At 44.5% G+C, this 26370-nt stretch overlaps 1 protein-coding gene across 1 annotated transcript in view; it reads left to right on the plus strand.

Annotated features, from left to right (window-relative positions):
• SLC22A16 (solute carrier family 22 member 16) overlaps positions 1–26370 on the plus strand; it is a 335928-nt gene that overhangs the window by 223956 nt on the left and 85602 nt on the right. The window contains exon 5 of the mRNA XM_086927382.1: positions 7583–7710. Coding sequence (XP_086783508.1) covers positions 7583–7710 — 128 coding nt within the window. The remainder of the gene's footprint in view (positions 1–7582; positions 7711–26370) is intronic.

Consider the following 26370-nt stretch of genomic DNA (forward strand, 5'->3'; position numbering starts at 1 on the left):
TTCTTACTCAACCAACAGGTCGTCAATGTACTGGAGTAGGACTGAATTACAGGGCACACCAGGGAGTCCAGGTTATTTTCAGGGATCTGGTTGAAGATCGAGGGACTCTCCATATACTCTTATAAGGCTCGGCACAATGCCAAAACACGATTCTGCACCCTAAATGAGAAAAGGAACTGACTGTTCTCATGCAAGAGTATGGAGAAGAAAGCCTTGCACAAATCGCCAATAGTGAACCACTCAGTCTCACATGGAATTTGGAATAAAATCCCAGCTGGATTTGGTACCACAGGACAAAAGGGAATGACTGTGCTGTTAATCCTTCCCAGGTCCTGCACGGCCCGGTACTTACCACTAGGCTTCTGCAAGCCCATAATGGGTAAGTTACATGGGCTTCCCATTTTCTCATTCAAAATACCTTGTTGTATCATGGACTCAATCACTGGTGTAATCCCAGCAATAGTTTCAGGGGTGAAGGTATACTGCAGGGTTTTTGGGGACTCAGCGTTTGGCTTTACATTAATGCGGACAGGTTCAACTCCTTTGATGAGATCTATGTCATATCCTGATAAGTCCCACACTTCGGGTTTTACAGTATCTATAAGATTTGGGGGAAAATCATCATTTGTCATCATGGGGAACAATCCAATATTTGGACCATGCTTTGCCAATTTAAAGGCAACGTCCTCATCGTGAGTCTGGAACTCCTAGCAGATGTAGAGGACTTGAATCACAAACCACAAACTGGTGATCTTCCTCAAAGGACCCTATTTTAACAGGCACCTCTTCTGTCACTGAGCTTGTTATTTGCTTGTTTGCAACTCCTACAACTTGGACACTTCTTCCCAAGAGGGATAGGTTTGGAACTTCCGCTGTTCTAATAGTGGAACGACTAGAACCAGTATTGATCAAAAATTATATGGGATGGCCATTTACTTTACCGTCTATGAATGGACCACTCTGGTCTATCTCTAAGACTGTGCCTAGCACAAAATCTTCCTCCCCCTCAGGGACTTTCTTTGGAACAAGTCAGAGCCACAATCATCAGTTATTTCAATCATAGGGTGCCGTTGAATCGTCCCCTGATTTAGGAAAGGATTCTGCTTCAAATGTAGATCTCAATTTGGGTTAAACCTGGGAACATTTACATTCTGCTATGGCATCGGGCTTGTGGAACTTACATCATCAGGCCTTGAGACACATCAAAGTTCTGTGCTGTAGGTCTCTGCACACTTTGTGACTGTACAGAGTTATTATCTTGGGGTTGTGTGACGCCTACGTTCTGAACCTGATTTCAATTCATCATATTACTTGAATTAAGATGACATTCCTGATCCATTGGCCCAACTTCTTGCAATAATGGCACAGGTTTGTTATTTTCCAAGGTACCACATCAATTCCAGTACTCAGGTCTGTTGGGACAGTGTGCCCTCTACCTTGCTGTAGAAATCAAGTTCCACCTTGCATTAGCTCCCTATTGAAACACTCTTTGCATACAACCAACATTCCCTTCAAAAGGTTGACTTAGATTTCCCTTCTGTGTGGCTCTCATCTGCACCAACATACATTTTTCCTTCAGCCGCTTCTGTCGCATTTCAATTTCAGCACTACAGCATTTTGCATACCTCAGGATCTCATTGATCGGTTTATTCTGCCAACAGATCAAATGCAGGTTAATCATCAAGGCAATGTCACTTCTGAATCCTGACACAAACCGAAACACAAAATTTCCCATATCTTTTGGCTCAAGGTTCTCGGTTCCCCTATACTGTTTAAACACCTGCAACAACCTTTCATAATAAGCATAAACTATACTCTTTAGACTTCTTAATTGCTCTGTGAGTCTTAACCCAATCAATGTTTTTTTAGCTGATACATTTCCTTTCAAAAATGTTATCCACTGCTGACACTTTCCCATCACCAACTCTGATGGGGCATTCGTCACTGGATTTCTTGAAGGCTCCCCTCCGGCTAATTCACAGTCACTTTACATTCCGCCCATAAATCACTTGGTACCACAATGTTAAAGAAAGTATCCAAATCTATCCACAAGAACTTTGACATTTTCACAAATTGTTCAGCCTGAGTATATACCCCACTACTGGTTTCGCTCCCAATTTTGGAAAATCTTTATTTAATGATGCAAGATCACTTCTGCTCCAAGGCACATGGACATAACCTCCACCTGGCACTTCCCCCAACGGGAAAGCTGATGTGCACGCTCCCTCCACTGAGGACGGAGGCAGTTTTTCGCCTGGTTTCTTGTTGGCCTTCTTTTTCGCACATCTGCCTTCCACTTGTCTAGCTCTCTCCATTTTCAAATACAACCAATTAATTCCTTCATTTGCAATTTAATTCCTGATGTTCTCCTGCTAGTTATGAAAAGAGTGCGCTGTCTAAAAGTAGAACAACGTCCCCACTCAGCACACTTTATCGAGGTCAAAAACTTCAATAATCAGTATATACTTTTCTTCACGTGGTTTATTTACTCATTATGTAAATATCTTCTTTCTTCTTCTTCAATAATCATACATCTTTTTGGAAAGCATGAATCATGTTTTTCATAAATCAATCCCAATGAATTTTAGGACACATCCCTTTGTTACGGGAAATTTCCATTCCGTTCGGTCAGAGAAATCCCGCCGTGGGGTGTGTTTGAGACCACAGTAGGTGTGTGATCCATGTATTTTTTTGCATAAGAATTGTTTGTATTTGTATTATATGTGTTAAAATTTAAGTAGTTCTTAAAAAAATTGTTTGAATTTTGCATTTCTAGTTCTGTAGCGCGGTTGTGGGTTTATTGGGGAATAGGGTGGGTAGTAATTTAAATATATAAGATTTATTGAATATTTTTAGTCATTATTAGTATATTTTGTTTTTATTTTGCGTTTTTAGTTCCGTAGCAGGGTGTGGGTTTATATAGGGAAAGGGTGGGAAGTAATGTATTTATATAAAATGTATTGAATGTTTTGAGTAGTTATTTTTTTATTTGAATTTTGCGTTTTTAGTACAGTAGCGGGTTGCGGGTTTATAGGGGAATAGGGTGGGGAGAAATTTAATTGTAGTACATTTATAGAATAATTTGTGTTTATTAATAATTGTTGAATTGAGATGTTATAGTGTTGAATGTGTACATTCATGTTTTATCAATTATGAAATAATTAGTTAATACATTTTAATCAATTAATTGTCAATTAATTATGGTAATTTTGTAAATATTGTTATTTTATGTGCGTGTTGTGCTGTTTGTAGGTGAAAATGGTGGGAAGGGTGGGAAGTAATTGAGGGGCTCATTACGATGGCGGAATGATTGCCACCGCTGGCCGGGCCAATGAGATTTTACCCACCGCCATATTAGGATGGCGGTCGGTATCACGGCGGACGCAAAGTCCGTCCGCCGCTTTTCTGCCGGTGGCAACCGTAACGATTGCCTGGCGGGCGGAGCAGGGCCACTAAAATGCTAGTGGTGCCTAGCAGGCACCATCCGCCATATTAGGGTGTGGGTATTGGAGAGTACTGAGAACTTCATCAGCTCTTAAGTAATAGCAAGCAAAAAGTTCAGAAAAGATAAGTGGATGTGGTCCAGTGTAAGTGCTCCAGTTTAATAAGCTGGAAACACTGGGGAATTCCCAGGGCAAGATAGTGACCGACAAAGGAGATCCGAAAAGAAAGCTCCAAGCACGACGGTCTGTGCAAATCAGACCGTGTGAAGCCTTGATGAAGTTCTTGGTTGAACGAAACGCGTTGGCTGAGCTTAAAGTGCTATTAACACTTGGAGAATAATAATTGAAAATAAACACTTTTCAAAATTACAAGAGTATCTTGGACTTCTTTGCCTGGCACACACCCATTTGCAGCTACACCTTCTCCATCAATTGGGATTTACAGTCAATATGCAAAAGTCCCCTCTTCAACCCTCACAAATGTAGTCCTATTTGGGAGCGACTCTAAACACTCACACAGCTCTAGCCTCTCCCAGTGCAGCTAGAGTTTGAAATCTTCAAACGCTGTTTCTACAATTTCAAACCAACCAATACTCAATAGTCAGGACTTTCATGCAACTACTAGGAATAGTGCCTAATGCAAAATTACACATGCATCCCCTACCGGAATGCTTAGCACGTCAGTGGAATCAATCACAGGGTCAATTAACAGATCTAGTGTTGGTAGACAGCTGCACCCATTGCTCTCTGCAGTGGTGGAAAGCACAAAAAGGGTGGCCATTCATCGACCCTGTTCCACAGATCATACTAATAGCAGACACATCTCTCATAGGCTGGGGTGCCCATTTACAGAATCTAACAATTCAGGGTCTATGGGACCACAAGCACTAAAGTCTCCACATCAACTATCTAGAGCTTCTAGCTGTGATCTAGCACTAAAGGTTTTTCAGTCTGACCTCATAGGTAAAGTTGTCCTAGTCCACACAGGCAATATGACAGCCATGTACTATGTACAGAAACAGGGGGGAACACATTCTCTACAACTATCACACCTCTCTCAGACCATTTGGCATTGAGCAATTCATCACAGAATTAATCTTCTGGCAGAGCACCTCCCAGGCGCGAACAATTAAATTGCCAACCACTTCGGCAGAATGCTGCAACAAATATATAAATGGGAACTTCATCCCCAGGTTCTTCTTTCATACTTCCAAAAATGGGGACTCCCACAATTAGATCTGTTCGCCACAGCAGATAACTCAAAATGCTCAAACTTAGCTTCCAGGTTCCCCACACCCTCTATCCAAAGGCAATGCCCTATGAATGAATTTGTCAGGGATATTTGCTTACGCTTTTCTGCCTCTCCCCCTCCTTCCGGTTCTGGTTCGGAAACTGAAGCAAACATCACTCACTGATTTTTGTGGCTTCCACATGGGTAAATTAAACCATGGTTCACCACACTGTTAGAACTATCAGTGGTTCCACATCAAAAGCTGCACCTCAATTTCAGCCTTCTCACTCTGAACCATGGAGAAATCAGACACCCAAATCCAAAGAGCTCAACCTAGCAATTTGGCTCCTGAAGTCATAGAGTTTGGAAAATTCAATTTACCACCAGATTGTATGACAATTCTTAAAGCAGCAACAAAACCTACTACCAGGGCATGTTATGTGGTGAAATATAAAATATTTTTTGTATATTGTAACAAAAACATTATTAACATGCCATATGCATCTATACAAAATATTATTTGTTACCTTTTGCATCTACAGCGAGCTGGGTTAGGCTAAACATCCATTTGGTTGCACCTTGCAGCATTAGCCGCATATTTGCAAAACAGACAACACTTATCCTTGTTCAAGGTACCAGTAAATAAAGCCTGTATTGAAGGCCTTAAAAGAGTAATACCACCCAGGGTACCATCTGCACCAGTTTGAAACCTTAACATCGTTCTCACAAGGCTAATGAGTCCACCCTTTGAGCCATCACGCAATTGTTCATTACAATTTCTTTCATGGAAAGTTGCCTTTCTAATGCTATCACTTCATTAAGGAGAGTTGGTGAGCTACAGGCATTAACCTTAGAAGAACCCTTATTTCAACTTCATAACGAAAGAGTAGCTCTTTGCACAAACCCAAACTTCTTTCCAAAAGTGGTTTTTGCTTTTCATAAGAAACCAATCAGTTGAGTTACCTGTGCTGTTTCCTCAACCTGATTCAACGGCATAAAGGGCTCTTCACATATTTGATGTCAAAAGAGCACTATTATACTATATTAAGAGCACACAACAATTTTTGTAAAACAAAGCAACTTTTTGTGGCATTTGCTCCACCTCACAAAGGCAATCTTATCTCTAAATCTTTCTAGCTGGATTGTTAAATGTATTCAAACTTGCTATGCTAAAGCTAAAATAACTTCATCTATACCTCCTAGAGCACATTCCACTCAGAAAATAGGAGCATCTATTCCGTAGCTGATATATGGAAAGCAGCAACATTTGTCTACACCACACACTTTTACTAAACATAATTTTATTTTTTTAACATAAGATTTTATTAAAGAGAAAAACAGAGTCAAAGAATCAGTCACAATCAAAACGATACATTTGAGTCAAGGTACAAATCAAGCGGAAAAATAAATTAGCATACAATTCGTCCTATGGGTCCAGCTCGGACCATGGCTAGCTCAATTGTCGGAGATTCGCAGAGTTCACTTCGAAACTTGTTCCAATGTCCCCATTTCTTGTCCCATTTCTTGGGGCAGCCTCTTATTTTGTACACCATCTTTTCGGCAATCATGCAACGGTCCATCTCAGCCATCCAGCCCACCACCAGCGGCTTTTCTTGGGAGCGCCATCTCATCGCAATGGAGAGTTTAGCTAGTAGAAAGCCCAACGCCGCCCACTGCAGTTCCAGTTCATTCAGGTCTGTGGCCCCCCATATATTAAGAACACATTCTTTTGGCGACGGTAGGAGTGGCTTACCCAGGGAACTGCTAATTTTATGGATCGTTCCACCCCAAAAGTGTTGCACCACTGGGCACTCCCATAGGATGTGATAGAAGGTGCCAGGTAAGTCGCAGCCCCGCAGACACAATGCATCAGGGCGTCTACCAATTTACTAAACATTATTGTATGAATGTTTTAGCACATCAACAAGCTAATTAAGTACAAGCAGTGCTAAAAACGTATTATTCAAAGAAAAACAACTTGCAAACATCCGTACCCTACACTAGATGGCAGGAGTATGCATGGCATGTGAATCCACAGCTCTACATGCCAAGAACAGATGCTTACAGAGTAGATTATATAATCCTTACTTCCTTCATTTAGACCTGTGCATATTTCATCATGCTATGAAACGTGGAAGAAAAATCATTATTTATACTATTACATAATGCAAGAAGTCTAGACCAGAACAAGAATTATTTAAAACATTACTAAAATGTTTGTTGAAATTAAAATTGAGTTTAGCCTTGGGTGCTATTGTTAGTATAACTTGTTTTATAGACCACGAATATAAATGTTGCCTTTATCTGTTTATTGAAATGTATTGTTTTGATATACGAGTGCTTAATTTGTACCAGTGGTTGCAGCTAGGGGATACTGGCATTTTATTTTAGAGATCAGTACTTCATCATCAGATTTTGACATGTAGTATGATGAAGAAAATTGGTAGAAAAAAAGAGGAAACAAAAGAAGTGAAAGAAAGAAGGGGTGAAATAGAACCTGCAAAAAGTAGATAAAAAGAAACCGGAAGTGTAAGGTGTTGAAAGAAAGAGGCATGCGCTGGAGTAGAGACGAGACAGCTTTGATATTTTGCAATCCTTACATTCAGAAGTGACAGCAGCGGGCTTCTGAGTAAAACTTCGGAACCCTGCACTTCTTGGTAAATATATACATTGTCATATTTTAAGCACTGTGTACACACAACACCTCTCAGCAGTATCAAAGTACATTTCCTCTTAATTACAGAAGTTATTAAAGAATTCAATGTTATCGCTAACTGCTTCAAACTTAGTATAGTGTGATTGTTTACTTTTAAAAGTATAAAACAATTACTAACATAAATGTCATTATAAAGCACATGAGCACTTGCACTAATCCCGCTGATAAAATATTGTGAATTCTGGTTCACAGGTCTCGTGGAGATTCCATCATATATTCTAGCATGTATTGGAATGGACAAACTGGGCAGAAGAAATACTTGTGCTCCATTCCTTTTGCTAAGCGCCTTGATATGTGGATTGATAATGCTGATTCCTCAGGTTTGTCCTTTACAAGGTCTATATCATTATTAAATGAAGTAGTTGAATGAAATAGTCGAGTTTTAAATCATTAAATTGATTGATTGACTGAAATCATATACAATAAGCCTTTTAATTGTAGGCATTTCAGGCATTTTTCTATTTATCACATTTGAATGCAGTGTGCTTGTAAGGAAGTAGATCAGCAAGTTATAAAACAATGTCATTCCTAGTGTGGGCTTCACTTTGTCAAGTTTGTCATTAGGAAGTCTATTAAATCTCCTTTAGAGCTCTTAGAGTTATCTGTATATTATAACAGTACCTGCAGTGTTCCTTTTTATAGGAATTTTCAGCCTTATCAAAGCAGGGAATGTGTTATGATGCACGACAACTGCCCTGTTACAGAAAAAAATATTTTAAAGTATTTATCTCTGCATAACCTTCTATTAATTTATGAGTGGGCGACACTTCTTTATCCAGTATTTTGGTATCTTTCATAGATTCTCATGCTTGAGTCATTCCCCGTCGTTGAGACAGGAGTCCCACAGTAAAAAAATCAAGCAGTATTTAACAATTATCATATACTATAATGGCCCTTCGCCAAGTTATTGATAGCCTATCTATGTCCTTTTTAAAAAAGGACCTAATGTTGAAGCACAGCCAATCAGCCGTAAGTACCCTCTAGAACACTCCCAGTAGAGGCAGATTCCCTCAGATTTTCACTGCACGTCGTGTGGAAGGGAGTCTCCCTGAGTACTACTCCGTTTCTACAACCTTTGGAATTTTCTACAGTCTTGACACCATGTCTGACAAAAGAGGCCTTTTCCACTCATGTTAAGCCTGTGGCAGGAAAAGGGTCCATCTGGACGATCCACATAAGGAGTGTATTTATTGCCTCCCTCCTAAACATGAGGTGAGGGAATGCAAGATCTGCCTTACCTTTTCCTCAAAAACTCTCAGTGATATAGAGGGAAGGCTGCTTAGTGGCTCCAGACCATTGTCAGATGAAGAGAGTGAGAGATCCTCCACATTTCAGAAGAGGGACAGTTCCTCTGGAGAAGGTAGGAAACACCATAAACCTCAGGACACCAATGTCTCTAAGAGGGAAAATGGTGTGAAGTACCCCTCAGAACCTGCCTTGTCTGTGCCCTCCACGCCTTCCAGAACAGACAAAGACCGTCCAAGGGCCTCCTCCTCAGATCCTATGAGGCACAAAACCATTGTTGATGACATTACCACACTTGTCAACGACGATAAGTATGACATCGTCAGCACCGTAGATGACGGATGCCGTGTCGACGACAGCAATACTGGCTTCTATACCGTCTATGAGAATTTCACTCTCTAAGAGCCCGTCGATGTTGGGATCGCCATCGACGACCGTAGACGTAATCAAGCCGACGAAGAAATCATCCATGAAGATGCCGTTGGCAAAGATACAGTTGACGAGCGATTTGTCGGCGAGCGATTCGTCAGTGGGCACCCCTTCGATGATGAGCACCCCATCAACGACCACATTAACGACCACCACATCAAAGACACTACCGTCAACAGCAATACCATAGACCATGTAGTCGACGGCCACTCCGTCGATGAGGGAATCTGCCCTTCCAGCTATGACTGTTCCATCTACGCCACTTATGACAAGGGTTACTCAGGTAACAAAGGTTACCGAGAATTACTTACGTTCCACCATGGCTGAGTACAGTAAGGTTTCACTGTTGAGCTCAGCACATCCGTTAGACATACAGGACTCTGATGAAAATGATGATGATGGTGTTTTTGGTCTGCTTCCTAGTCCATCAGAGCTTCACATAAAACGTCAAGAATACGAGGATGAGGATTACCATGAGGAAAGTCAGTACTACTAGCAGAGTTATATGGTTCCACCTCATCATTATAGTCAATATGGTTTTCAACCAGAACCACTTCCCAGAGACATGGCCCACCTAGCGCCTTCTCTGATACAAGACCTGCAGGCGATGTTGGCGGATTACATACAGTGTTTCTGCCGCAAGGAACCTAACCTGAGAGACCACTGCCTCAGGTGGATCCGCCAGGTGCGCCAGTTTTATCACCTCCAGTCACACCTGTCATTTCTCCTAGCCCCTTACCAAAAGGTCCTGTCGCAGGGGATACTTCTGCTTCGGATGAAGAGAGAGAAGAAGGTGAGCTCCAAGATCCTTCCTCTGCACCAGACCCTTGGGAGGACTATATCATACTAACGACCTCCCTCCTCCACACCTACCATCAGATTCTACCCCAGAGGACCTTGGAGGATTTCATAATCTGATGTCAAACAGACAGATTGCTTCCTGTATGATTTTAAGGAGAACACTAGGAAGACTGTGCTCTCTATACCCATTATAGAATATATATATGGCAAGAAAGCATTAAGATTATGAGAACACCAGCCACCATACCTCCTGTACTCCCTCATATTGAGAAGAAGTACAGGGCTCCGAAGGATTCTCCTGCCTGCTTCATAGGACATTCCAGGCTAGATTTGGTCATCTTTCAAGCGGCGCAAAGGTGATCCAAGAACCCTGCCACCCCAATCACTACTCCACCTGATAAGGAGGGACGCAGGATGGACATTCTTGGAAAGCGCTTCTCCACTATGGCTGTAGTTATTATCAGGGTGACTAATGCAATAGCCATCATTGGCCACTATGACCGCCATGGGAGACGACCTTTACTACACAGGAGTTTCACCATGGTAGGTTTACAACACAGGTTTTACAAACGACTTGGGCTGGAGGGAGCTGTAAGCTAAACAACAGTACGATTTACTATCCAACACCTTCCCTACTGTATGTAGACTGGTGTTGGAATAGTAAATCGTACTGTCCCTAAGTCTGGCGCCCTCCAGTGCAAGTTGTTGAAACGACTTGCATTGTAAAACCTACGCTGTAAGATACCGTGATCAACATGATCGCGTAGTATCGTCATACATTGGACCGCCAGATGTGGTTGGATACGGGAGCTCTGGTGAAACTTATACCAGAGGATAGAAGTCAAGAAAAATTCTGTCGGAAGGAGAAACCATCCAATGCGCCCTTGACATAGCCAACACTGGCTTTCGACAGTTGGCAGGTCCCGCCATGCTCAGAAGACAGGGGTGGTTGATGGCGACCACCTTTGGGCCAGAGGTGCAGACTAAAATCTTGGCTATGGCTTTTGACGGGGATTCCCTGTTTGGAAAGCATATTGACGAGGCACTTTTTGCGATCAAGACGGATACAGACACAGCAAAATCATTAGGCTTGCTGCAATATTGTAAAGTGCCGTTCAGAGGGGCTAGAGGGTGAGGTTTTACCTCATATAGAGGAGGCTACCAGAGAACCCAACAGTATTAGCCTTATCAGCCTAAATACAGGCAAAGTTACAATCCCCCAGCCTACCTCCAGTCTTCGACAGCTGGTTTCTCTCGCCAAGGGGGCTGCAAAAGAACGCCTTTGCAAGGTTGTGACTCCAGCAGGAAACAATGATCATGTCCGGGTACCAGCTTCCTTTCCCTCCCAACCTGTGGGTGCGAACATTTCCAACTATGTACAACAGTGGCACAATATAGCTACAGATCAGTGGGTGTTAGACCTCATCACCTTTGGACACATCCTGGAATTCACAAAGTGCCCACCGAATACTCCACTCAGTGGAGCCTCCCCTGCTCGTCTTCACTTACTGTGCAAGGAAGCTTAGGTCATGCTCTCCAAAGGAGCGATAGAAGAGGTCCCTTTATCACAAAGAGGAAAAAGTTTCTATTCCCATTTCTTCTTGATAAAAACGAAATCAGGGGACTGGAGACCAATACTGGATCTCAGGGGTCTCAACAAGATCCTCAGAAAACAGACATTCAGAATGCTAACACCCGCCTTGATTCTATGTCCTCTCAACAAAGGAGACTACATGACCTCGCTCGACGTGGAAGACGCTTATTTTCAAATCGCTATCCATCAGAAACATCGGAGATTTCTGATATTTTCGGTTGCTGGTACCCACTACCAATACATAGTACTCCTGTTTGACCTCGAGTGGGCGCCAAGAATCTTTACCAAGTGCCTTGCCCTGGTAGCCGCAGCCCTTCAATCTCAAGGTCTCCAGGTATTTCCATACCAGGACGACTGACTGCTCAAATCACCAACAGCACTGAAGGCCAAGCAAACTACGAAGGTCTGCATTCAGATTTTCAGGTCTCTAGGCCTTACTGTAAAGAAAGAAAACTCTTCCCTTCTTCCCAGTCAAGTCCATATAGTTTCTAGGAGCTACAATAGGCACCATCCACTTCAAAGCTTTCCTATCATAAGAGAGGCAGATACCATTGCAGCAGCAAGCAGGAAATATGTCAAAAAAGGGTCTGTTTCAGTTCGGACATACAAATCGCTCCTGCAAACGTGTTCATCAGCCATAGATCTAGTGCCACTAGCCAGGCTAAAAAGGAGGCCTCTTCAGGAAGAACTACAGAGGCAATGGCTGCAGGCCTTGGGATCTTGCAGCGGCCACCTCCGAAGGGGGCCTCGAGGGCCGGCGCCGTAATGGCCGCCTGAGCCCACAAAGGAACAGAGACGGTTTGCGCTGGTCAGTGCCGCCGGGAATTGCCGCAGGGTGAAAAGGCAGAGGCAAGGTCTCTCCTCCCCTCCCCAAGAACAAAGGGAAGAGGAAAAGGGGGAGGGGGATATAAGGGAACGCTCCCCCTGGGCAGCTCACTTTTTGCATCAGGGAGCTAGGGGAGCAGCACCAAAACTTTTTTTTTTTTTAGTCCCACCCACCCACACCTACAACAGCAGCGTTGCAGTGCTGGCAGGGATGGAAAGGACGAAGGGTGCAGCGAATAGCGATGGAAACACACCGGGAGTACGACCAGGCACTTTTGGATGCCTCACGGCTGAGTGCAGTAAGCTAACGAAAGGGGTAGCAAACGGAGACGGCACTCGCGGCCCAGCCCCTGCCGGTCGGCAGGGCACAAAAGAATCCAACATGGTAGCGAGCTGAGGCCTAACTCCGGGAAGAGCCTACCCCCATACGGAGCGCGAGGGGCGCGCAAAGCCAACCCAACGGGATGAAAGGTGGAAACAAAAGGTGTATTGGCTTGGTTATGACACACACCGACAGGGCGGTGTGTAGAAGGAGGGCCACTCACTCTCGGATGCCTCACGGCTGGAAGAGTACGCCCGACGAAAAATCGGGGTAGCAAACGGATACGGCACTCGCAGCCCAGCGCCTGACAGACGGCAGGGCACAAGTGAGACTAGCAAGGTAGAAAGTTGGGCCTGGCTCCGGGAAAAGGCTACACCCCCACATGCAAAGAGGCATGGAAAACAACAAAGATCAATCTACAAGCTGTCAGGGTGATTGATGACCCTAGGATATGCAAATGAGCAAAAGACAAACCAGCGATTTATGCCAGCCGATGATTTATGGCCAGTGATTTAGGATGCCCATGCAAGATGATTTATGACAATAGAACAATGACCGATTTGTGACAGAATGATTTATGACGTTCCGATGATTTATGACTGCGATGTATATCGCTGATTGAGGATGACAACAAAACGATGACAGAATGACGTATGATACCTGATGATTTATGACCCATGATTTATGATGACCAAATGACAATAATTATTAACCTATTTTGATAATGTATGATAATGATTTATGACCCCGGCCCGAGAAGGTGTCCAGGGGAGTTGTACAAAGAGGATGTATGTAATGAGTAATAAACTGCGGCCAACAACCATCACAAAAACAATGACTGTTGGCTGTGTGTAGTAATACAGATACACATGTATGGTAGGGTTCCTGGAATGGGCACAGTGAGGCTGTTACTCCAACGAGACAATACAGATCACAACACGCATGAAAGAAACCCTGCAAAAAAACCAAATCTCTCAAATGGACTTACTTTCCTTCAGTCCAGCCCAGATTTCATCTGAACCATAGATGCCTCTATGGATAGCTGGGGAGGCCATCTTCAGGAGTTACAAATCCAGGGAAAATGGTCCAGCATGCAAAAGCTACAGCACATCAACAGCTTAGAGCTCAAGTCCATCTTTCAATCTCTTCAAGCTTTCTTGCCAAGGATAGCAGTTTCCTCTTTGCCGATTTGTACGGAAAATACAACCAGCATGTTCTACGTCAATAACGGAGAAGGAACCAGGTCTATCATGCTGTCACAGGAAGCGCAAGAGCTGTGGGACTGGACGACGCAACACAGAATCTCGCTTATAGGCGAGCATGTCTAAGGGCTGCCAAACACGCTGGTAGACACGTTAAGCAGAACGCAGCACAGTTGCCACAAAAAGGAATTAGAAGAGTGCCAGCTCGACAAGTTGTTTCGGATGTTGGGAAAGCCATCTTTAGACCTGTTTGCCATGAGAGAAAAATGCCAGTCCTATGCCAGCAGGTTTCCTCTCCCAGGGCCGTAGGGGAATTCCCTTTTACTGTGATGGTCATGGATATATGCTTATCCCTTTCCCCCATCTCATTAATTTCCTGGGTGCTGACCAAGATGAAAATATAATGCTGCTGTCTAATTCTCATAGCCCCACAAAGGCCCAGGCAACACTGGTTTCCAGAACTTCTCCTGTCGGAATCGAGACCCTTACGCCTACAACCATGTTCATCTCTCCTGACCAGGGACAAGTATGTCACCCAGACCCAGAGTCGCTTAATTTGCATGCATGGCTCCTGAGTCTTGGAGTTCAAAGACTTGAATATCCCACAGGAGTGCAGCGATATCATTGCAAAATCCAGAGCCGAAAGCACTAACACAACGTACCGCCTAAAGTGGAAGTGGTTCTGCTGCTGGTGCCAAAGGAACAACTTACACCCGTTGCAAGCGCCTCCGGAACAGATTTTCCCACATCTCCTCTCTTTGGTAAAATCAGGTCTCACATTCTCTTCGGTGAAGGTGCACCTCGCCTCGATATCCCAATACAGAAGATATCCTCAAGTGCCGTCTCTCTGTGCTTCTAGTCTTGTGAAACAATTCATGAGGGGCCTCTTCGGCGCCTTCCCCCGGTGTGTGTACCCCCTACAGAACGGAAGCTCAACTTGGGCCTCGCAAAACTGATGAGGCAGCCCTTTGAACCAATTAAAAAATCTGAACTGAAGTTTCTAACTTGGAAAATAGCTCTCTTACTGGCTCTCACTTCCACGTGGATAGTTAGCAGAATCCAGGCTTTTACAGTACAATTTCTTCATTTAACAAATAATTATGAGGCTCTGCGGACAAACACAACTTTTATTCCAAAAGTCCTGATGCAGTTCCATCTTAACGAACCAGTAATACTTCAGTCTTTTGGCGGACCACCACCACTACCCTTACCTCTGAGGCGGTTGGATTTGCATTGGAAGCAGCCTGGTCTCTGCTTCACAACTCAGCATCAAACTACAGCTAGCGGTACCCGCTGCGCGGGCCCCGCGTCGCGAGGGAGGTGACAGCAAACATCCTGTTGTTCCTTTGGGCGTGGAGCGATCTGAAGCTCCTAGACTCTTCAGGGCTGCGAGCAGGCGGGGAGGCGCAGGACTACCTGTCCCAGGAGCACCCGCCCGCCCTAACTCACACCACCTGGCCAGCTCTCCCTGCAGGCTCCTCCCCCTTTTTGCCGACTGAAAAGCGAGCTGCACCGGACTACTGGTGGGACTCTTGGCGGACCACCACCACTACCCTTACCTCTGAGGCGGTTGGATTTGCATTGGAAGCAGCCTGGTCTCTGCTTCACAACTCAGCATCAAACTACAGCTAGCGGTACCCGCTGCGCGGGTCCCGCGTCGCGAGGGAGGTGACAGCAAACATCCTGTTGTTCCTTTGGGCGTGGAGCGATCTGAAGCTCCTAGACTCTGCAGGGCTGGGAGCAGGCGGGGAGGCGCAGGACTACCTGTCCCAGGAGCGCCCACCCGCCCTAACTCACACCACCTGGCCAGCTCTCCCTGCAGGCTCCTCCCCCTTTACGTTAGTTACCTATAAACACTCAGGACAGACCCGCTGCGCGGGAGCGACCGGGAGAAGCCCGGGACAAGGGCGGACCGTCTGTGGCCGTCCGGGGCCGGTAGAGGTCGGGTCGGGCTACCCCCCTAACATTATTTTCCCATTTTTACTGTAGTACTTGGTATCCACTAGCTGGTGTTTTTCAAGTGTATTACCAGGCCATTGTCACTGTAGCTGCTACACTGTTGGTAGAACTCATTTCATTTGATTGTGGGTTGCTGAATTGATTGTCTGTTTGCACATTGTGATTAGTGCCAGATCTGTTAGTGTACGGCTCAAAAATGACCTTACGGTCAGGTAAAGAAAGGCAAGTCCAGGTTTCCACCTCCAATGGTACTTTTACAGGTACGATCGACCAGTTTTTTAAACGCACCACCACTATATTGGAGAAGGAAATAGCTCTTGCCGAAAAACGTCTATCGCTTGACCTAATCACAGGCAAGCGATCCTCACTTGGTAAAATTAATGAGGCTGTCTCTCCTGTCCCACTTTCCCTACTGAATGAAGATAGCTCCGATGTTAATGTGGATTTAGTGGTAGTAACTGCTTCCGCAAGTCAAACACTGGATTTAGAGGGGGCTAGTAAAGATAGTGTACCTGTCACGGCCCACGATAATATGGTGAACGGAGGGACTATTTACCATGACCTGTCTGGTGAGGAAACAGGTCTTTCAGACTCCCCCAATCTTACCTTAAGTTCTGAGCGAGCAAATTCATCTATCCACTCCCAACACCCACCCACTCACAATCCTGGGAAACGCAAAAGGGTAGATTCGCACGATTTAGGGGAACACACTGAGGGTTCGAGAACTACCTTTATATCCCCCACACAGATACCCACTTCCATGGCAGTGGTTCAACCTGAGGAACATAATACCACAGTCAACATCGTAGAAGGAATACTTCTGGCTAAAATAGAGTTATTGATTAAATCCTTACTCTTACCGTTATTCGAACGGACCAGATTACTAAACACAAAAATGGACTCTTTAGATACACTGGTAAAAGACAATATAGCGGCAACTAATAGAATTCACGCCACTCTAGCCTCTAAGGGTATAGCCCCAATAGCCCCGACTCTTCCGAAGACTAACATTGTGAATAATAAAGATGGGGGTAATAGATTGAAAACGGGACCACCTACCACAAAAGTTCCGCAGCAAAAACCCGTTCCTGTCATAAAGAAAAAACCTATTACTGAGAGTATACCCCAGCAAAAGGTCACGGAAGTCTCTACAACACATCCCCCTGCTAGGAAACATCCTATCCCTACCAGTCATCATGACCAAAGTACACGGCCCAGGATTAAATCTGTTCCAAGAAAACAATGCGTGAACCTCCCCCCTGAGTCACTACCTTATACCATCATCTTAACTGGCGTGGCTCCCCTTGGGGATGGTAAGAGAGAAACACACAAAGATCTTTACAACAAGGTAACATTCTGGTTAAACAAAAATCACCCACTCCCTCCAAACTCGAATATTGAAATCCTTAATGTTAGGAGGGTGGACTGGGTAGGTTACAGTAAAAAAGATCTTGAGGGGATTGTGTGGTAATCAGCTTTAGAGAGCCATGGGTTGCTGAATACATTAGTAGGGAACCAAGATAGTGTAGACTTGGGGATGTACAGACTCTATCTCTGCATTATTTTTATCCCGCACTACATTCTAATAGAGCCCAAACACCGTACCATCACTTTAGAAGGGAAAGACCTAGAGATAGATTTCATTTTGAAACACCTATCTACCCACTGTTTCAGCCCCACCTCTCGAACCGGTTTTCCCCCTTATCTGGTCTGGATGGTGTGGACTGACTTGATAATGAGCCTTCGGTAACTGGGTTGACTGGAGTCACAGTGAATTGTTCCCCCACCAATCCTATATCTATAACGGACAGGATTGTACCAGAGTATAGAGAAAGCGCCCAGGGGAGGATAGGAAGGGGTGAAACCTCAAACCACACTCCTAGACCCTTGACCTTCGGGGGGAACGTGGATCCAGTTGATATTTTGCCAAAGACACCAACACATACCCTTACGGTCTTATCCTGGAACATTGCGGGGTTAAAGGGGAAATTGTCAGAGGCTGATTGGGGGTCTTTTGTGGATCTACACGATGTAATTATACTACAGGAAAGTTGGTCAACTGATGCCATTTATCGGGTTGGTTACCTCAATTATTATAAACCAGCCTGTAAAGGTTTAAAAGGTCGCCCCTCTGGAGGCCTTGTTATTTGGATCAGACAATCCTTAGGCTTTAAAATCATAGACCTTCCTACTCCTAGTAATGATATATTAGTCCTGAAATTAACCAATAAAAATAACCAAGACCTCATCCTGATTAATATATACGCAAGAGGGCGACCTGGTGGGAAGTCAATGAGAACGGCAGATGATTTAGATTCCCTACTGAATAACATTGACAGAGATAAATGCGTAATGGTGGCAGGGGATTTCAATTGTTCATTTGAACCGATTCCCAGTTTGGAAAATGGGGGATATGGGGAAGTTGATCAAATTTGGAACATTCCCCATTTAACTATTCCACCTGTCAAAAAAGTAACAGAGGCTGTTATGCAGTGGTTAGGTCTTTGCCTCGAATGGGATCTACGAGCAGCGAATGGGAGGACAAAATCAGACCAGATGGGAAATGCTACATTTGACAACTCCCATTATTCTAGCCGTATTGATTACTTTTTAATTAGGATGGAGTTCTGGAACCTACTAGAGGATATGGAAATAGTCACAAGGCCAGAAAGTGATCATAATCCTCTAGTAATAAACCTATTAATAAATGGTAATCCACATACAGATACTGTAACCAATTTTGTTACTGCCGAGGCTGTTCTTACGAACGATTGTAGAAGGGTACGTTGGGCTAGGTTTCTGGATAATCCCACCATTATTGATAAGGTTTCAAAAGAGGTTTTAGCAGCTACGAATCTGATGGCGCCCATATTAAACGAAGGTACATCACTGGAACAAATTGGGATTATTCATGAGTCCCCTTTTAACAAAATTAAAACTTTTTTTATTGAACCAGTAAAAAGAAGGGAAAATGGCTCGGCTCAAACAGGAGCGAAATGGTATAATAAGAATTGCCGCCTTGCGCATAGCTCCCTGATAGCTGCTATTAAATCTAAGTCAGCTATTGATATTAAACAAGAAAGGGTTAATTACAAGAAGGTGCTTAAACAGGCAAAAATAAACTGGGATGAACAACGTTGGTTAGACTTATATAATGCCAGTACTTCCACTAACCAACAAAAATTCTGGGAGGTTGTGAAATGGGGATGGACTGGGGACCAGCAAGTACCTGTCAATTATGTCCCTGCTGAGAAATGGGTCAAGCATTACTCGGCACAGTTTAGTAACACGGAACGGATCTCCCTTAACACTAGGGAAGATACCAGTGTTCCGACTGTGGTACCCTCACATGATCAGATTGTCTTCACAGAAATGGAAGCTTTTAAAGCTTTAAAACAAGTGCAGAATGGAAAAGCTCCTGGGATGGACTGTGTCCCTGCGGACCTTTTTAAGTATGCTCAAGTACACTGGGTCCCTTATATAACCATCTTAGCGAATGCCATAGCTAGAGGGGTCAGAATACCAGACTCGTGGAAAGGGGCGGAGATATTACCCGTGTATAAAAAAGGGGATAGGACTGATGCGGGAAACTATCGACCCATCAGCCTTATTGACGCCCTACAAAAGGTAATCGCCAGAATGCTGCTAGGCAGAATCCAGCTCTGGATGACAGAAGTTGACATCCTGTCTCCATTGCAGGCTGGCTTCAGGGCTAATATTAGCACAGTTGACCAAATACTCAGATTTGTTATGATCTACTGGAAGACTGTGTTCTTAAGAGGAGGCACTATATTCGCAGCCTTTGTGGATCTCAAATCTGCGTTTGATTTGGTCCCCAGAGGAAAGATGTGGGCAGCTTTAAGGAGAATGGGTGTTCCTACTGCCCTTCTAGAACTTACAATCAGGATGCATGAGGAAAATTTCGCCAGAGTTAGATGGGGTCGTCAGGGTCAGGTAACGGACTCCTTCCCCGTGACCCGTGGAGTGAGACAGGGCTGTGTCCTGGCCCCCACCCTATTCATACTTTTCATCAACCAGGTGGTCAAGTTCCTCTCAGCTACCCCGACAGATGCACCAACACTGGGTGGGACCAAATTTCCCCTTTTAATCTTCGCTGACGACACCCTAATTCTGGCTAAAACTCAGATGGGTCTTCAGGTGGCTATTAATAAATTTGTGGACTTTTGCAATGAAAATGACCTCGAAATTAATGTTTCTAAAACCAAGTTCATGGTCCTGACAAAAAACAAACCACTGAGGGGTCATGTAACGATGAATGGGTCTAGCCTAGAACAGGTTGAGATTATGACATACTTAGGTGTTGCAATAGATTATAGGTTACGCTGGAAAGAACAAATAGCGGCACTTAGTCTAAAATTTGCTCGTTTATCTGGTTGTTTAGTGAAAGAGCAACGTTGTTCCTTGACCAAAAGAGTTTTACCTGCGCTTAAAATTTATAGCGCCAAAATTAGTACTGCCATACTTTACGGGGCTGACATATGGGGGAGTGTGGATTTGGCTGTTCTAGATAGGATCCAGAACAAATTCTTTCGCAACTTAGTCAGTCTCCCTCCTTCCACGCCAGCATTACCACTCATGCTGGATATGGGCTTTTATTCTATTAAACATCAAGCCCAATATAGGATGGTGGCTTTATGGAGACGCATATGGTCTACCCCGGAACTTGCTATGTTTGCCCAAGAGATACAGGATGTAAGAGCACAACAGGGGGCAGGGGATATACCCTGGTTTAAATCTATCAAGAATACTCTTACTAGAATGGGTCTTTATTCGCTTTGGTCCGAGCCGGGTGCTCACATCTTCCCATCAAAGAAAGATTTTAAACTTCTCTTCTGGTCCATGGTTAAAGAAGAACATGTTGTGCTCTCGGAGAAACCTAACCTGACAGGCTTGTTTCTGATTCACAAAGTAGTTCCACATACAGAGACCTATTGGGACATTATCCTAAAAAGTTTAGACAGAAAACTTTATCATCAGTTTCGTATAGGTACTTTGCCACTAAGGGATTTTACTAGTGGATGGCAGAACTCAGAGTCCACATCTTGTCCCTGTTGTTTTGAAAGCAAACAATCAATAGGTAATTTTTTAATTTGTATGTACTGCTTACCACGAACCACGCCATAAGTGGCTGAAGCCAATATGTAAAAGACTAAACACCCGGGCGAGCAGGGAAGCACTGATCATCCTGAGATACAACACAGCCGAATGGCTATCCATAGGGCTGGCAAAATTCCTTGGGTGGGCCTGGTTAATTAGAACAAGGTATGTTCGTAGCACTTCAAGCTGAAAAATTAAAATAGCCTGCCATAGCCTATCTATCATACTTGCGCAGTACTAATGTATTGTTTGTTTTTTATATATACTTGTTTTAATCTTTTTACGGACGTCTTCTTATGTACATTTAATTGAGCTTTTTAAACAAATTATTTTTTGTCTGTTTAAAATGTTCATATTTTTGTTGTATGTCTTGTATTATTATGCTTGTCTTTTATGAAGAAAATTCGAAATAAAGACGTTAAAAACTGAACTGACTTCAGTCTTTTTTCCCAAATCCATCTACTCCAGCAGAACAAGCGTTGCACATGCTAGATGTAAAAAGATGTTTAAAATTCTACCGGCATAAGACAAAAGACATAAGAAAGACTGATCAGCTACTGGTGGCTGACAAACAGGGCCAAGAAAGAATAGCAGTTACTAAGGCCACTGATCTGGTTTGCATGTCTTCCTTCCTTCATCCACTACCGCCAGTACAATGTTTAGTGTTCTGGAAGGTGCTGAGAGCTGATTGGCTATGTTTCAACATTTGGTCCTTTTTTTAAAAGGACAAAGATAGGCTTATCAATAACATGGTCTAGGGCCATTATAGCCTATGATGTTTGTTAAATACTGCTTGATTATTTTACCATGGGACTCCCATCTTGACGGCAGGGAATGATTGAAGCATGCGAATCTATGAAAAATTCCAATACTGGATAACTGCAGTTGCAGGTAAGTTGCTTATTTTCTTCTCTTCCATTGGCAACTCTCATCTGCAACTTAATGAGAGTACTGAAAGCTGTGGCTTGCAGCAAATGATGGAGGGAAAGGGGGACACAGCAAATATCAGTCAGACACTGAAGCAGGCTTCTCCAACGAGCAGCTTGTGAACTACTCGTAGCTCTCCTGATACCTGTAAATTGCTCTCTTATGTAGCAGCTCAGTCTAATATGTTCATAGAGTATGCTTAGTTGAATTCAGATAGACAACCCAAAAATGTATTCATGACTAAAATCTGTGTATTTTCAGAACTCTAAAGACTATATTTGGAGAAAAATTAGTAAATTTCCAAAATATGTCTGTAAGGAAATGCCTCTTTTTGCATGATCACCCCCAGAGTTTTGGACTGCTACTTCTGTTTTTTCGAACCTGAAGTTCACCAAAGTCTGCTAACCAGACCTCAGTGCCAGTGCTCTGACACTCAAAAGTTTGTTTGATAGGCTTATACTCAATTGGCATAGGCGAACTTACTTATACGTCTCTTGTATATGGTACTAATGGTACCCAGAGCTTGTAAGTTATAATGTCCACCATGGGCTGCAGCCCTTATTGTGCCTCTCTGAATGTGACAAAGTAAAACATGTCTCCCAGTCTGCCGCTGCAGACTGGTAGATCAGTTTTAAACTGCTAACACAACTAAAATAATGACAAAGTCCAGACCATCCCTTTTAATATGTATAAGTCACCCCTTAGACAGGCCTATCGAGTCCTAAGATAAGGTGCTGTATATAAAAAATAGGACATTTATTTTCATGTGTCCTAACAGTAAAAAACTAAAATTGTTGTTTTTACTATGCAAAGGTTAGCAGCCTGATTGGCAAGTACAGGCTTAAACTCTGACAACTCAGCTGTGCTCACTCCTGAATGAGACTACTAAAGATGGTACTTAAAGGTATGAAAAGAATCTTAAATCCAACTACATGCCCAAGTTGCATTTAATGTAACTTTTGTGTAAATGTCAACTTTAGAAAGTTGCCACTCTGTTACCCAAGTTTTCCAGCGGCTACTCACAGGTGCTGGCCACAAGACAGCCTTTAGCCCGCCTGGGGAGAGGTGTGAATGGCTCTCAGGAAATGACACAATAGAGACCTGCCATTGGAAAAGGTGTTACCTCTCCAAGGCAGGAAGTTACGGAGAGTGTGAGCACAAAAGGGGAGCTTCGAAGGGGAATTTTAAAATAATAGAAGGAGTGGCCCAACTATCCAAGGGACAGGGTGCCAACACAACCAGTGTAAAATGAAAATTCCCTTGGAACTAATGTCACTAACAACCACCATTTGACTTTTCCATTCAACATTACATCCACACCAGTGCCAAAATAGGAACCCCCCACAGTTATAAGTATAAAAACATCATAAAGGAAGATCACAATTATAAGAAAATATTCAAATGTATTTCTTAGTCAATATAAAAATGTTAAAAACACGATAATAAAGAATCAATTACATTAATAATCCCAAAACAATTATAAAATAATTAAAAACATCACAAAAAGAGACATTATTTGGTTAATCATTTCGAAAACATCCCAGATAATTATTTCGTTAGAATCTATTGGCAAGGTCAGGCTAGTATCAATAAATCCCAACACAGTAGTCCCTCGAATTTAATCAAAACAATAGCGTCGACGCGTTTCAGTGTGCTGCCTGATGTGCCCCCTTTTTCAAGAAAAGGGTAGTTGATTGTCTCTTTTTTCTCTTACAACATTAAAAATTCATTTATATCTCCAGAATTGCTCTCCTAGGGCCAGACGTTGCATAGGATCCTTCCAACTGACCGCAAAATGTCCTTCTGTTCATAATCCTAAGTGGGACTTATGGGCAAGGCTTCCTGGGTCAGCCTGTCCAATAGTTTGGGTATTTTTTCTCCAACTGCGCCCGCCCCTTCAAATCGTAAGCAACCCTATCATTGGGTTCAAACTTCCATCTCTTTTTAATACTGGCAAATCTGAATGAATGTTTATTCGACTCAAGTATGGTCCCACAATAGTGTCATGTAGATTATGCGTGAAGTTGATAACACATCCCCCGCTTGGTATCGCCGTTTAAATCGCGCCCAAAGTTTCGGTTTCCAGATACGGCAAACCTTTTTAACGGGCAGAAGAACAAGTAACGTCTCATGCGGGTTGCGGCCCAACTCGGCACTGGTGTGGATGTAATGTTGAATGGAAAAGCCTAATAGTGGTTGTTAGTGACATTAGTTCCAAGCCACCTTTGAAGGGTAAATGATGGACACACACTAGAGGGAATGCTTTTTTGTTCTAAGAGACAGGCCGGCATCTGGGATAGAGAGGGTAAAACAGTTTCCAAACCAGCTTTTCCCATGGACATGCATCCTTTAGGGTGGGCTACCAAGCTCCACACTCCGAAAGAAGGGTTCTGCCATCCTAAGAGCTGGTAGAATATTGCACCCTAGGCTAGCTGGATGCTGCACATTGCAGGAAGTCATCATCAGGCAGGAGGGGACCTGGTAGCCCATTGGCTAGTAGTGTCCACATCCCTCGAGGGGAAGCTGTAAGCATAAACATGGAACCCAGACCTCAGATCACGTCTGGACTGGACAGAAGACTGAAGGACTGCCTGCTGTTCCCTGAACCTGGCAAAGAGAGGCTGCTCCAAAGACTTGGCTGCACCTCCTGCTCCTGGTCTAGCAAAGAGAGGACTGTGCCTGCAGTGCCCTGCTCGTGGAAAAGTAGTCCCTGAGTCGCAGACAGAAGAGGTGACCTCCAAGAGTCAGTTAGCTGACCTTCTCATTCAGCTTCATGAAAAAAAAGCTGAAGAAGTCGCCTTGTCAAAGTTGGTAGCCACAAGAGCTTGTTTGCTGCTGACCGCTGTAGTGCATCCTAGAAGACTGCACCCTGGCACTCAAACGTTGCACCCAATTATACTAGATCCAGGAGAGGCATCAATGTGCAGTTTAGTTGCCCAAGACAGACACTAACCACAAGTAAAGAGAACCACTGGTTTTGCTGTGACCCTGGACCAGTAGACCTGTGGCAACTGGTTTTTGGCTGGACTTCGAGGGACATCGACTCCATGGCTAAAGTCACCCCACTGTATTTGTGCAATGAGGGCTGGCAACATGTGAGGACCCCAATCGATCTTATCAGCATCTTCAGCATCCTGTATCCCTTGCATCAGGACCACTCCATTGATGTCTCTAGTAGGTTGCCCATAGAGCCTGTAGCTGGACTGGAGACGGCTTGGACTGCAAGGCAACTGTCCTGCTAAGCTCTACTGGGCTCCTTTATTTGCTCCTTGCTTGAGTTACTCACCCAAAGCGGGCCATGGAAGCCAAATGTTTGAAAAAGTTTTCACATTGACTGCTAACCATGGTAGTTGCCAATGCTTGTTTAAATTCTAAGTGAAATGCAGCCACTAAAGATTTACAAAAATATCATATTTCCGGAACCCTGCAGTGGATTTTGTTCATTTGAGTTTCTTAACATCCATAAAAATATGATCTATTTTTAGGTTTTGCCTGGCGAAAGCTGCGCTCTGCGAAGCTTTTTCGCGCAGGTGAAAACCTAATGAGTATTGTAGGGGAGACAGGAACGGCCCCCGTCTTCCATTGGCTAGCTCCATAAATGGAGGCTAGCCATTGGAAGACGGGCCTGTCCGTCAATGCCGGACCAGATTCGAGGGCGTTCCCGAGAATTTTTGGCTTTTGGCGACGTCACGCTACGTCAGCCAAAAGCCCTCGGGAACGCCCCCGAATCTGTTCTAGCATTGACGGCACTCGGCGCCCCTTCCACGAGTCCTAGGCTGCAGGTCAGGCCACCTCTTCCTGCGTCCCGCCGCCTCCGTCCGTCCCGCCGCAGCGGGGCCCTGCAGCAGCCTCGGCCACCAGCACTACCATGGCGGGCGCTCTGCCGGGCTCCCGTGAGCTGAGGGAGCCCACTCCTCGGCAAACTTCGCCGCCCGCCTGCCTGAGCTAGAGACGGGCCGCCGCGCTGCCCGCGGCGACCCGGAAGTGACTAGCCGGCCGGCCAATCCTAGCGCGGCCAGCCGGTAGTGCCCGCCCCCCCGCAGCCCGGGGGAAGAAGGAAGACGGCGGCCCAGGAGAAGAAGTATGGCGGCCCACGCAGGGCTCCCGTGGCCTGCCTGGAGGGAGCCCCGGGAGAAGCGGAGGACGTTGCCAGTCTCCCATGCTGAAGAGGGAGACCGGAGAAGTGACCAAGAGATTGCCGCCGTCGCAAGGAGCCCCCGCCAGGACGGCGGCCGAGGAGAAGAAGTATGGCGGCCCACGCGGGGCTCCCGTGGCCTGGAGGGAGCCCCAGGAGAAGTGGAGGACGTTGCCGGTCTCCCATGCCGAAGAGGGAGACCGGAGAAGTGCCCAAGAGATTGCCGCCATCGCAAGGAGCCCCCGCCAGAGTGCCTGGTAAGTTAAAATGGCTACCGTGGTGAATATTGAGACAGTGAGGGGAATGAGCTGGGAGGGGTCAGTGGGTCTGGTGAAGAGCCTGGGTTCAGATGTGGATTGGGTTCAGACGACCCACGAAAGCCCTTCCTTTGCGTCCCTTCTCAATTCACACCATGCAGACGCC

This window comes from Lissotriton vulgaris, chromosome 6 (genome assembly GCF_964263255.1).
Source record: "Lissotriton vulgaris chromosome 6, aLisVul1.2, whole genome shotgun sequence".
Taxonomy (NCBI): domain Eukaryota; kingdom Metazoa; phylum Chordata; class Amphibia; order Caudata; family Salamandridae; genus Lissotriton; species Lissotriton vulgaris.